This window comes from Nothobranchius furzeri, chromosome 10 (assembly GCF_043380555.1).
Source record: "Nothobranchius furzeri strain GRZ-AD chromosome 10, NfurGRZ-RIMD1, whole genome shotgun sequence".
NCBI classification, from domain to species: domain Eukaryota; kingdom Metazoa; phylum Chordata; class Actinopteri; order Cyprinodontiformes; family Nothobranchiidae; genus Nothobranchius; species Nothobranchius furzeri.
In genome coordinates, this window is record NC_091750.1 from 39,812,862 (window position 1) to 39,825,579 (window position 12,718).

At 45.5% G+C, this 12,718-nt stretch overlaps 1 protein-coding gene across 3 annotated transcripts in view; it reads right to left on the minus strand.

Moving 5' to 3' along the window:
- Positions 1–800: 800 nt before the first annotated feature.
- fras1 (Fraser extracellular matrix complex subunit 1) overlaps positions 801–12,718 on the minus strand; it is a 232,789-nt gene continuing 220,871 nt past the window's right edge. For all 3 annotated transcript variants that reach the window (XM_070555614.1, XM_015960219.3, XM_054730402.2), the window contains 7 exons: positions 10,989–11,096; positions 10,748–10,907; positions 10,434–10,550; positions 10,198–10,364; positions 8,364–8,569; positions 2,131–2,277; positions 801–2,057 (listed from right to left, as the gene is read on the minus strand). In XM_070555614.1, the coding sequence (XP_070411715.1) occupies positions 1,485–2,057; positions 2,131–2,277; positions 8,364–8,569; positions 10,198–10,364; positions 10,434–10,550; positions 10,748–10,907; positions 10,989–11,096 (1,478 nt within the window). In that variant the 3' untranslated portion in view covers positions 801–1,484. The remainder of the gene's footprint in view (positions 2,058–2,130; positions 2,278–8,363; positions 8,570–10,197; positions 10,365–10,433; positions 10,551–10,747; positions 10,908–10,988; positions 11,097–12,718) is intronic.

The following is a 12,718-nucleotide window of genomic DNA, read 5'->3' on the forward strand; positions in this document are numbered from 1 at the left end:
GAAATAGATGGAATACAAAAAAACTGATTTCCTAAGTTTAGAACAGCAGATTTTTACCTATGCAGAAATAACCTAGCAACTTTACAAAGCTGCTAGTGGAAAAAAGGGTGCGTTCAAGAGCAACTGTGAAAAATCTTAAACCTTACACATTTATGTGTAATTGTTGCTTTGCAGCTACAAGCACACCAACACAACCCTGTGTTGTGATGGAAGAAGGAAGAGCGAACAAGAGAACTGACATGAGAATCCAGGGTGAGAGCTGGGTCAAAGGTCACGCCAAGATTCCTGACAGAAGGTTTGGTGTGAGAAGCAAGCTGACCAAGAGAGTCTCTGACTTTGGGAACCAGCTTGTCTGGGGCACAGATGAGGATCTCAGTCTTATCTTCATTCAGCTGAAGAAAGCTCCCAGCATCCACCCATCACTGGTGAAAAGCCAGATTAAAGGAAACCCACGAACACAAACCTAGAAACACTCAACAGGTTCAAGATAAAAGAATAAACGAGAATTTAGGGTAAAACAGTAAAAAACAAAAGCTTACCTGTTTTTGAGTGAAGACCATACCTTCACACACCTGGACACACCTGTGCTCGCTCAGGTGATGCCTTCAGAGACACCTCGTACACCACACGCACCAACCACCATAAGCCCTTCAGCTTTACTCCAGTATCTGACATAATCAGTAGTAAGTTTCATGTTTTTGTCCAAATTATTAGAACAAACATGAAAGAAGAAAACTAAAAACACAGTTTTATTATTAAATTGATTTATTACTAAAAAAAGGCACTCAATACAGGCAATATCCTAATTATGTTTTATTTTTCAAAAAATAAAATCAAACAGCACCAAAAATATGTTTCCCCCAGTTCCCCATTCTTCTGTTGGACAGGCACGCAGCTAGAGGACAAAAGGTGGGATCAGAGAAATAAACACAAGGTTTCAGTGCTTCAAACCAGAATTACTGAGAAATAAAAACAAATCAGTAGTTTGAACATAAAGCAGGACAAAACGGCCGATCCGCGACGCAGAAACACGCAGGATGATTGTTTCTTTGGGCAGACCCCCCCATCAGCATCGCATCTGTGTTTGGACCTATGAGGAGTAAGATCTGCATGGCACTTAATTCAGTTCAAAGATACTTTATTAAAATTAGAGAATCTGGAGAGAGTAAAGGTGGCAGTGCTTCAGTTGCAGGTGTGTGTGTTGGGGGGGGGGGGGGTGTAATTGCACTTGAAAGGAACCGCTTATTTGTGGTTTTTTACAGGGATAGAGCCTCTGGGGCACAGCAGCAGACCGTAACAGTTCAACTCCAGGACGTCGATGCAGCCGCGACGGTGAGAGGCATGAAGAGATTCTCGTTCTGCTTCGCTGCTCTGAAGGTGGAGCAAAACCTAACAGATGTTGGAAGATCAGAATATTCCTGAGGTAGCTTCCCTTTTGTCACACCAGTATAAAAGGACCTGCTCCATAAGCTACAAACGTGGTCTCACACCTCAGTGCCATCGCTCAGGTTGTTAAGGACCTTCACCTCCAGGTTGACCTGCTTCACCTTCCCACTCGCCTCCTGGTTGCGGTTGATGTTGACGTTCCTCACCGTGCAGTGCTTGGAGCTGAAGTTCTTCTCCACACATTTGTCCATGCACACCTCCACCTTGGTGTTCAGCGGGTATTCTTCGTAGCCTTTGGGTGCCGCCTCGCTCTTCTTCTTGGCCGCTCGTCTGCAGCGGCGGAACAGAAAGCACGACGCCAGGAGAACCAGGATCATGAGGGTGAGGGCAGCCACACCTCCGCCCACCGAGCCGCCCACATGGGCGTTAAAGGTGGGGGACGGGCTGAGCTCCAGGTGCAGGGACTTCATGTTGGTGCCGTTTTTCACCTGATCGCCCTCGTTGTCATAGATCAGGGAGTCGTCCAGCATCAGCCGCCCGCCGCGGTCCACCAGGTCGCGTTTGGAGCGACTCAGCTGATAAGTGACAGAGCGCTGGATTCTGGTGCTGGAGTGTGATTCTGGGCTGATTACGTAGATCACCTGAAGGTACCACTGATGCCCCGCCTCCACCTATCAATCACAGAGATAGGGAAGCGTCATTAACTCCTCCTGATGACTGAAGATCCTCCGGGCGACTCCTCACCTTGTAGAGGGCATCCACCTTCATGGTGAAGCCGTCCACCCCCGGCATGGACGCCATGGACTGCAGCTCAGCAACATCAGAGGCAAAATCCGCCTCGAAGGGAACGTCATGGAAAAACAGATCACAAACATCCGGCTGTGAACGATCCTGAAACACAAAAACATCCATAAGTAAGAACCTAGAGCTCCCGGAACAAAGCTGGTGTCGGCCCAGTTAGCTACACTGGTAGGACTGGGATGGGAGGGGCTAAACTGGGCGTGTGGTGTGTGTCTGCCATCGCTGCAGCAACCAGTGATGAAAACAGACTGAATCTAAAAGAAGCCAATTAAGAGTTCAATCAAATCTAAAAGCAGTCAAATGTTTCAAAAACATAATGAGTAATTACCCAAACTCTTCAGCTGAAGAGTAAAACAGGTTTTTACCACAAAAACAACAACTAATAACAATAATAAATAATAACACTAACAATAATAATCACATTAATAATAACATCAACAATAACAACAACTAATAACAATAATAAATAATAACACTTACAATAATAATCACATTAATAATAACATCAACAATAACAACAACTAATAACAATATTAAATAATAACACTAACAATAATAATCACATTAATAATAACATCAACAATAACAACAACTAATGACAACAACAACAACAATATTAATAACAATAACAACTAATAATTATAATAATCACATTAATAACAATAATAACAACACTATTAATTACAAAAACAACTATTAACAATAATAATAACCATACTATTAACACAAATAATAATAATAATTACAATAATAACAATAACTAATAACAATAATAATAGCCACATTAATAATAAAACTAATAATAATAATAACAACAACAACGATAATAATATTAATAACTATAACTAACTATAACTATAACAACTAATAACAAGAATAACCACATTCATAATAACACTAATTATAATAACAACAATGACAAGAATAACAATATTAATAACAATAACAACTAATAACAATAATAACCACATTAATAATAACAATAACAATAATAACAACAATATTAATTACAACAACTATTAACAATAATAATAACCATACTATTAACACAAATAATAATAATAATAACAAAAACAACAATAATAGCAATAACTAATAACATTAATAATAGCCACATTAATAGTAACACTAATAATAATAATAACAACAATAAAGATATTAATATTTATAACTATAACTATAACTATAACAACTAATAACAATAATAACCACATTCATAATAACACTAATAATAATAACAACAACAATAACAAGAATAACAATATTAATAACATAACAACTAATAACAATAATAACAACAACAATCACAATAATAACAATACTGTTTTTCATTTTTTCTATTTTTTACAGCAGCAATCTCTACCGGGAGCTGGAATTGAACCTACAACCCTTTCATTACTGAACAACACACACTACCTTTTGAGCTACTTCTCAGAGTGATTAAAGTAGCAGTGTGTAGTTTCCAGCCACTAGGGGACAGTAGAGACATACATTTCAGGGTAGTTTTACAAACAACATTACGGTAAACGTTACCCGTGGAGGAGAAAGAATGCAACCTTGGCGTGACTCCTCAGACTTTGAAGGTTCTTCAGGTAATTCCATAAGACAATACAATGCCAATAGTAGTGTTCAGGCGCCGTACATTCCGGATCTGCTTAGGGGCTTGCGCCTGCCGATGACGTCATCATACTACGACAGTGCCAATCGGCCAAAATATAGTGCATCTCTTTTTCAAATCTGTTCTTTTTTTATGTTTTGCAAAGTGTTTAGTAGTTTTTTCTTAAATTAGAGTTTCTTACTGCTTGAACGTTTTTGGACAAGGTAACATTACTTCCAAAAGCTGTATGCTCATTCAGTGATCTGGTGTGGCATCATCGACAGGCGCAGGACCCCAAGCTGCCCAGACCTGCACATTATCTACTTTAGACCTGATTTTTATGGTTATTTGGTAAGAAGCTGCCAATATTTTTCAACAACTGGACATTATTTTATTCATTTTCACCAACGTTTTGATGGATATGTCCAGAAACTAAAGGTAAAAACTACTGATCATCTCTTTAAACTATAACAATCTGTTGTTGAGAAACTTTACACATCCGTTACTTATGCAAAGTGTGATGATGAACTCCCGGTTTGCTGCTCTGATCAGAGCATTTTTAACCCAGACCTTGACAGCCTGACCCACTGTGTCACTGATTATGTTCATTTCTGTGTAGAGAACACTGTCCCAACATGAAGACTGAGGTGTTTCTCCAATATTAACCCTGGTTGACCCCTGAGTTGAAATCGCTGCTGAATGATAAGAAAACAGCTTCTATGGCTGGAGACGGGTCCAGAAGGAGCTCAAACATAAGGTCAGACGGGCTAAAGACAGCTACAGGAAGACGCTGGAGAAAGAGCTGGGGCAGAACAATGCTCGAGGAACATGGAGAGGCCTGAGGAACATCACAAGTCACAGAGGGAGGGGTGGTGCCAGTGAGTCTGCTGAAGGAGACCAGAACTGGGCTAATGAGCTTAACCTGTTTTTTAACAGATTCGACTCCTCAGAGTCCCCATCCTGTGGAAGACCTCCTGTGCGGTTCCAGTTCCCAAAACATCTCATCCCAGGGACCCAGACCACTACAGACCTGTCGCCTTGACCGTCCATCTGATGAAGACTGTGGAGAGACTTCCTGCTTTGGAGTTAATTCCCAGGTGCTGAAATCCTTTTATCACTCTGTGGTTGGCTCTGTTATCCACTCTGATGGTCTGTTGGGGTGCAGGCAGCTCAGACAGAGACAGGAAGAGACTGAACAAGCTAGTGCACAAAGCTAACTCGGTTCTGACCTGCCCAATGGGTGCAGCTGAGGAGACGTGTGAAAGAAGGATGCTGGGGAAGATGACCACCATCTTAAAAAAAACTCCCACCCACTGTATTCCACTAAGGAGACCATGGACAGCTCCTTCAGAGGCAGACAGAGACATCCCAGAGGTAAAACAGAACGCTACCGTAGCTCATTCATCCCCTCTGCAGTAAGAGTGTAGACCTCCTCAGTTTAACTGGTACTGGCATGATCCTGGTACACAATACCACCAATGCAATACTCGGTGTGTGTTCAATACTCGTGCAATACTAGATTTACGTAGTATGTCTGTGTCTCTTGCAGTATGCAAGTTTTTTTTTTATTCATGGTTTCAGTGGTCTAAGGTTACAATACTAGCGTACTGCCTCTGTGTATACATGCACCTTGCTATTATTTTTCTTCACATCATTCTCTCAAGAGTTGGTGCTGCTGGAACAAGTGAATTTCTATTCTATTCTGTTCTAAGTAACAAACATTGCAGTTCCACCCTCATCCACTAGAGGCCGAAACCCTGAAGTTAGCAAATCCTTATTGACCCCAGTGTTAAAAAAAAGCCGACATCACGGCAGAAATAAATACTTTGGTTCAAACACACATTTTAGGTAATATATCTAGTTTACAGTCATGACCACTCTGAGGGGGTCGGATTGTTTTATAAAGTAACAATCTAATAGATTTAAACTCTTCCGTTTAGGTGTAATGACAGGTAGCATTAGCAGTCAATGCTAGAAATCGCTCCGGGGAAGGCCTCAGCTTGGGCCTCACGTTAAAAGATGTTCGGCGATTTTGACTCTGACCTTTAGTTGTGTCCCCTGTGTGTTAGTGTTTGGACGTTAATCATGGAATTATTTGGACAAAGACGTTAAGCTGTGGTACTGTTTGCGCTAACAGACCATCAAAGGTGTCTGCTTCATTTTTATCGGTAAGTAAAATTATGTTTCTGTACTTTGTTCCCCATCTTGGTGCCTGTACGTTGGGGTTTACCCCAGAGAATGAGAGGGTAGCCTCCCTCTGCCTACGTGTGGGTGGACGGGTTCTGACTGTGGTCTGTGCTTATGCACCAAACTACAGTTCAGACTACCCACCCTTTTTGGAGTCCTTGGAGGGGGTGCTGGAAAGCGCTCCTTCCGGTGACTCCCTCGTTCTGCTGGGGGACTTTAACGCTCACGTGGGCAACGACAGTGAGACCTCGAGAGGTGTGGTAGGGAGGAACGGCCCCCCTGATCTGAATTCGATCAGTGTTTTGTTATTGGACTTCTGTGCCAGTCATGGATTGTCCATAATGAACTCCATGTTCAGACATAAAGGTGTCCATATGTGCTCTTGGCACCAGGATACCTTAGGCTGCAACTCGATGATCGACTTTGTCATCATCTCATCTGATCTGCGGCCGCATGTCTTGGACACTCAGGTGAAGAGAGGGGCGGAGCTGTCAACTGACCACTACCTGGTGGTGAGTGGGCTCAGATGGTGGGGGAGGATGCCGGTCAGACCAGGCACGCCCAAACGTATTGTGAGGGTCTGCTGGGAACGTCTGGCAGAGTCTCCTGTCAGAAGGAGCTTCAATTTTCACCTCCGACAGAACTTCCAAAATGTTCTTGGGGAGGCGGGGGACATTGAGTCTGAAGTCAGGAGTTCTGGAGAGGAGGGTCTGTCAGATTGTTGAACCTCAGGTTCAGGAGGAGCAATGTGGTTTTCATCCTGGCCTTGGAACACTGGACCAGCTCTACACCCTTAGGGGATCCTGGAGGGTGTGTGAGAGTTCGCCCAACCAGTCTACATGTGTTTTGTGGATTTGGAGAAGGTGTTTGACAGCATCCCTCGGGGGGGCCCTGTGAGGGGTACTCGGGGAGTATGGGGTACCAGGCCCTCTGATACGGGCTGTTAGTTCCCTGTATGACCGGTGTCAGAGCTTGGTCCGCAACGCCGGCAGTAAGTCGGGCTCGTTCCCAGTGAGCGTTGGACTCCGCCAAGGCTGCCCTTTGTCACCGATTCTGTCCATAACCTTTATGGACAGGATTTCTAGGCACAGCCAAGGTGTGGAGGGCATCCGTTTTGGTGGCCTGAGGATCAGGTCTCTGCTTTTTGCAGATTATGTGGTCCTGTTGGCTTCATCAGAACGTGATCTTCAGCTTTCGCTGGAGCGGTTCGCAGCCGAGTGTGAAGCAGCTGGGATGACAATCAGCTCCTCTAAATCTGAGACCATGGTCTTGATTCAGAAAAGGGTAGAATGCCTTCTCCGGGTCAGGGATGAGGTCCTGCCCCAAGTGGAGGAGTTTAAGTATCTCAGGGTCTTGTTCACAAGTGAGGGAAAACTGGAGCGTGAGATCGACAGGTGGATTGGTGCTGCATCTGCAGTGATGCGGGCGTTGTACCGGTCTGTCGTGGTGAAGAGAGAGCTGAGTCAGAAGGCAAAGCTCTCGATTTACCGGTCGATCTACGTTCCTACCCTCACCTATGGTCATGAGCTTTGGGTAGTGACCGAAAGAACGAGATCGCGGATACAAGCGGCCGAAATGAGTTTTCTCTGAAGAGTGGCTGGGCTCTCCCTTAGAGATAGGGTGAGAAGCTCGGTCGTTCAGGAGGGGCTTGGAGTAGACCCGCTGCTCCTCCACATTGAAAGGAGCCAGTTGAGGTTGCTCGGGCATCTGGTCAGGGTGCCTCCTGGACGCCTCTCAGGTGAGGTTTTCTGGGCATGTTCAACCGGGAGAAGGCCTAAAGGTAGACTCAGGACACGGTGGAGGGTCTATGTCTCTCACCTGGCCAGGGAACGCCTTGGGATTCCCCCGGAGGAGCTGGCCCAAGTTGCTGGGGAGAGGGAAGTCTGGGCCTCTCGACTTAGGCTACTGCCCCCACGACCCGACTCCGGATAAGCTGATGAAAATGGATGGACGGACTTTGTTCCACTGGTTGAAAGGGGAAAATGCTGCGCATTTAACATAAAAATGCTTGGTTAAAATGGGCAGAAAGATCACATGTTGGTGGGGCTGGGTACCAAGACTTCATCACCCTGGGTCCAAGCCAGGCGGCTAGAGCTAGAGTAAATTGTTCTCTCAAGTGTTGGTGCTGCTATAACGAGTGAATTTCCCCACTGCAGGATCAATAAAGTCTATTCTACTCTATTGTATTACTAGGGATGCGTTAGCTGTTAGTCTCATGTTTAATGTTCTGATGGAGATATTTTTGGTTGGTGTTGGTCTAAGGGAAGACACCTGAGGAGGGGTGAGTGTTCTGTGACTGTGTTTGTTTTCAAAACCTAGCTTGTTCTGTAGGTTTGCTATAAGAGCTTTAACTAAAACACAGCAGCAGAAGTGAGCAGGAACATCTTCCTACCAGCAGCAGGAATCGGTGTTTTAGGTGTTTGTTGGGTTGGATGCAGCCGTACTGTGGACCTTCATTGTACAGAGTTCCCGTTGGGTCGAAAAAGGGGACGTAACCATCCCTGCCAGTGCACAGGTACACCTTTTCCAGCTGCAGCTTGTAGGCAGCATTCAGGTTCTGCTCTGGGTTCCACAGAACTCGACCATACAGAGTCTGACCTGTAGGGGGCAGAAGAGGGACTAAATTAGCACCAGATCTTTCTTACTCAAAAGATTCAAATGAGGCAGTTCAGGTATCAGAAGTCTCTTGGTCGCCTCCCCTAAGAGATTTTCCAAAACTGTCTCTGGAGGGATTAAATATCCTCTGGGGCAGCCAAGAGGAGATCAAGGTCTATTTTAAATGTGTAGCTCATTTAAAACCGCTGTTGCTGACCAAAGTGCTTCGCAGCATGAGAAAACAGATCACAATACAAAAATAAAAGTTCAATAAAACCAACAACTACATTCAAATATAAAAGCAAAGTTAAAATAGGTGAGATAAAATAACAAATTTCCTCTGGAGCCGAGCTGAGCAGTAACCTCCATCCTGACCTTCTGATACCTAAAGACAATAACTTCAGTCTAGTCTTTGTTTAACTGGAGGAAGTTTGACTGCATCCAGTCATTAACTTGGTCCCAACACTGACAGAGTGAGTCTAGAGGACCGGTCACTAGGTGACAGAGCTAGGTAGATCTGGGTGTCATCAGCATAACTATGATAGGTAATGTTGTTATTGTGTTTATGACCTGACCCACGGGGAACATGAAGAGATTGAAGAGCAGTGGTCCATAAACTGAGCCTTGGGGGACCCCACATAGGATGGTGATCAGCTCTGATTTGTGATCACTGATAGAAACAACATGTCTTCTAGATAAGACTATGGACTGTGTCTGAAGGTCCCACCCAGGTTATGAGCCTATCAGAAGGATGCTGTGGTCCTCAGGATCAACAGCTGCAGTGAGATGGAGCATCATCAGGACAGATGTTCTACCTGAATCTGTATTAAATGAATATAATTTAGTACTTTAATCAGTGCGGTCTCAGTGCTGTGGTGTTGTCTACAGCCTGACTGGAGACTATCTAGCAGGTTTTTGTCTATAACAGTTGTTCAGCTGGATCAGAACATCTTTTTCAGCCATTTTCCCCTGAAAGGAGATTAGCGATGGGTCTGTAGTTATTCATCACTAACAGATCTAATTTCCTTTCTTTCCCAGGTAAGGCACACACATTCATCCTGTTTAGTCTGCTGTAATAAGAAAAACCCAATGCTTGAAAGCCACCAGATGTAAAGTCAGTCTAACAGTGTGATAAATGCAACAAGATGATTTATTTACTGTAGTTCACATTTTACGGTGTTCTTTTTATTTTTTAAAGAAACATAAAAAACAAATTTGAAAAACAGGACAGAATGGTTATTACAGCATTCTCCTCCGGGAGCGGGGGTTGATCCTACAACCTTCTGTTTACTGGACAACCTGCTGCCATGACTGTGGCGCACAGCTGCTTATAGTGAGCCAGGATCCTCTGGAGGTTACTTCCTGTTAAAAGGGAGTTTTCCTCTCCACTGTCGCTGCATGCTTGCTTAGTATGAGGATTGCTGTAAAGACTCTGACACTAGTCAGTGACTCGATGCGACCTGCTTGGTTCCTTATATAGGAAACTTGTTACTGATTGGCTTAATGAACTGACCTGTGTTGTTTACTGTGTGAAGGTCCTCGAGACGACTCTGGTCCTGACTTGGCGCTTTATAAATAAACTGAGCTGAATTGAAAACCTAGCTTGTTGTGCAGGTCTGTTTTAGTCCTACCCATGGAGAAAGCTCCCTTATAGTCCATCTCAGCCATGGAGACGTCAGTGGTGGCCGGGTCCAACAGGAACACCTTCTCGTTGTTGCACAGCTGGAACTCCGTGTTGAGGGAGTAAACAACCGGGACGGGTCGGTTGGTCTGCTGGAAGGCGATCGGCACCAGAAACCTGTAAAGATAGAACACTTCAGGCTTCAGACTAGCTGTTTCATTTACAAGTCGTGTCGGTGAGCTTCACTTTTCTGGAGCATGAGCCGTGCAGGACAGGGGTTTGTCTCCAGGGTCGACCCAGGGCTGAGTAGGCTGGACGGTGCAGGGGATCAGGAAGACGGTGTACCCTCCAGAGTAGTCCTTCCTGTGGAGGAGTTGGGATAAACAGAGATCCATCCAGGAGATGGAAACAACCACAAATGTTTAGAATGCAGGATAATCAAACCCTGAATGAAGCAGATTTAGCGTTTCTTGTTCATTTTAAGACTTCTCATGTCCTGGAGGCACTTTTAATTAACTTTAACCTAACAATTCCTGTTTGGGTCACATGGGTGTACCCACCGGCTGTAGGAGCTGGTGGCTCGCCACAGCTGATACGGCGAGTCAAAGGTCTGAGCGCTCCACAGAAGCTGCAGGTCAAACTCCATTCCCCCGAGGTGGTCCGGCGCCGTCAGGCGGGACGCGTGACCCGGCAGGGTGTGATGCTCCAGGACAAACTGACCTGGAAACAGATCAGGGACTCTCAGGCAGGGAGTTATATCACAGCTGTGTTTTCTGAGGAGTGGGGGTTCAGGGGGCTGACCTCTGAACTTAGCATGAGTTTTAAACTCGATGACAAGTCGGCCGTCCTCTCGGATGAAGATCCTGATGATCTGCAGCCGGGCTGAGAGGACGCTGTCCGTCTGGATCCCTGCAGCATCAAAACAAGTCAGATCAAATCCAGTGGGACTAAAGGGAGGGAGGCAAACGACCAACGAACCTGGACTCATACTGGATATGAATTAGTTCCCTTTCAGTCGATTGACTCGGTACAACAAAAGTACTACGGGACATCACGCACTCGTTCCATTTGCACATGTACAAGTTCAAGATGCTAACGCTCAAACAGCTGCTAATCGCCATCAGCCCCCGAGATGAATCCTGGAGGCACTCCCCATGAGGGGATTCATCCTGATCACAGGAAGCGTCTGCGTTTTAAGGGAAAGCCTACGAGTTCATGGTTCTCCCGTTCGGATTAGCCCTAGCTCCCAGCACCTTTCCAAATGTGTGGAGGCTGCGCTAAAACCTCTCAGAGAGCGGGCAACCCGTATTCTCCCCACGTAGACAACTGGGCACTGGTAGCGAGCTCCACTGTGCAAGCTGAGGCTCACATCTCCCTGGTTCAGCCCTGGGTTTGTCAGTAAATTACAAAAAGAGCTCCCTGGCTGGTGGGGGGGTGGCGGTTCATGACACCAGACTACAATCTAGTAGCACAATGCATGCACACCAGCGCCGTTCCCACCCCTCCCGCTCGACAGTCGGACCGGGGGGCGGGCGGTTAGGGGGCCACAAAGAGGGGACCCGCTGCTGCAGAGCATGCTCCACTAGGGCTTTATATGCCTGTAGGTGGAAGGCTTTTGAGATGTGGTCTCTGTGCAGGTTAGTTGTTCCCTCACAGAGCTCTAATGTCGACATTCTGTCTTTTCTACAATACCTGCTGGACAGGGGCTCGGTTTTCTCCACCTTAAAGGTCTACCAGGAAGCCATTTTTGCTTGCCATGAGTCTTTTAATGGAGATTCTCCTGGCGCTCACCCTTTAGAACGGTGTTTGCAGACTGAGACCCGTTATTAGCTCTTCAGTCCCTTCTTGGGACCTCACGTTTGGCACTGGAGGCCCTGTGTGGTCCCCTATTTGAGCCCATTGGATCAATCAGCATGAAGGTTTTGTCTTGTAAGTCAGCTCTGCTCTTAGCCCTAGCATCGGCTAAGAGGGTGGGCGATCTTCATGCTCTTTCAAGTCACCCTCCCTGTCTGAAAATGTCATCAGATGGATCTCTGCATCCAAATGCTGCGTATTTGGCCAAGGTCATCCCTGAACTACGGTTCCATGACCATAGAGCTTTTGGCTTTTCGATCGTCCTGCTTTTGCCTCTGAGGAGCAGAGGAGGTATCTGAAAAACAGACCAACTGTTTGTGTGTTCCACCAAACCCTCCATGGGTAAAGACTTTCTCATTGGATTGTGGAGGCCATGTCCCTGTGGTACAGTGTCACTGGCTCCCAGCTGCCCCTAGGGGTCAGGGCACACTCTACTAGAGGTGTGGCTGCTTCTTTCATGTCATCTTAGATTGCAACCTCAGCCCAGGTTGGACAGCTAATCATGGGGCTTTTCGATTAGTCCCATAGTATCTTCATTGTACCGAGTGAATGGACTGAAAGGGAACCGTGGTTATATGCGTGGCCTAATGTTATTAAAATGTAGAAACTTTGTCTAAATCCCAGATTCTGATGAATAATTTTGAGTCTGGGTCACGTTTATGAATCTGAAGGTTTGT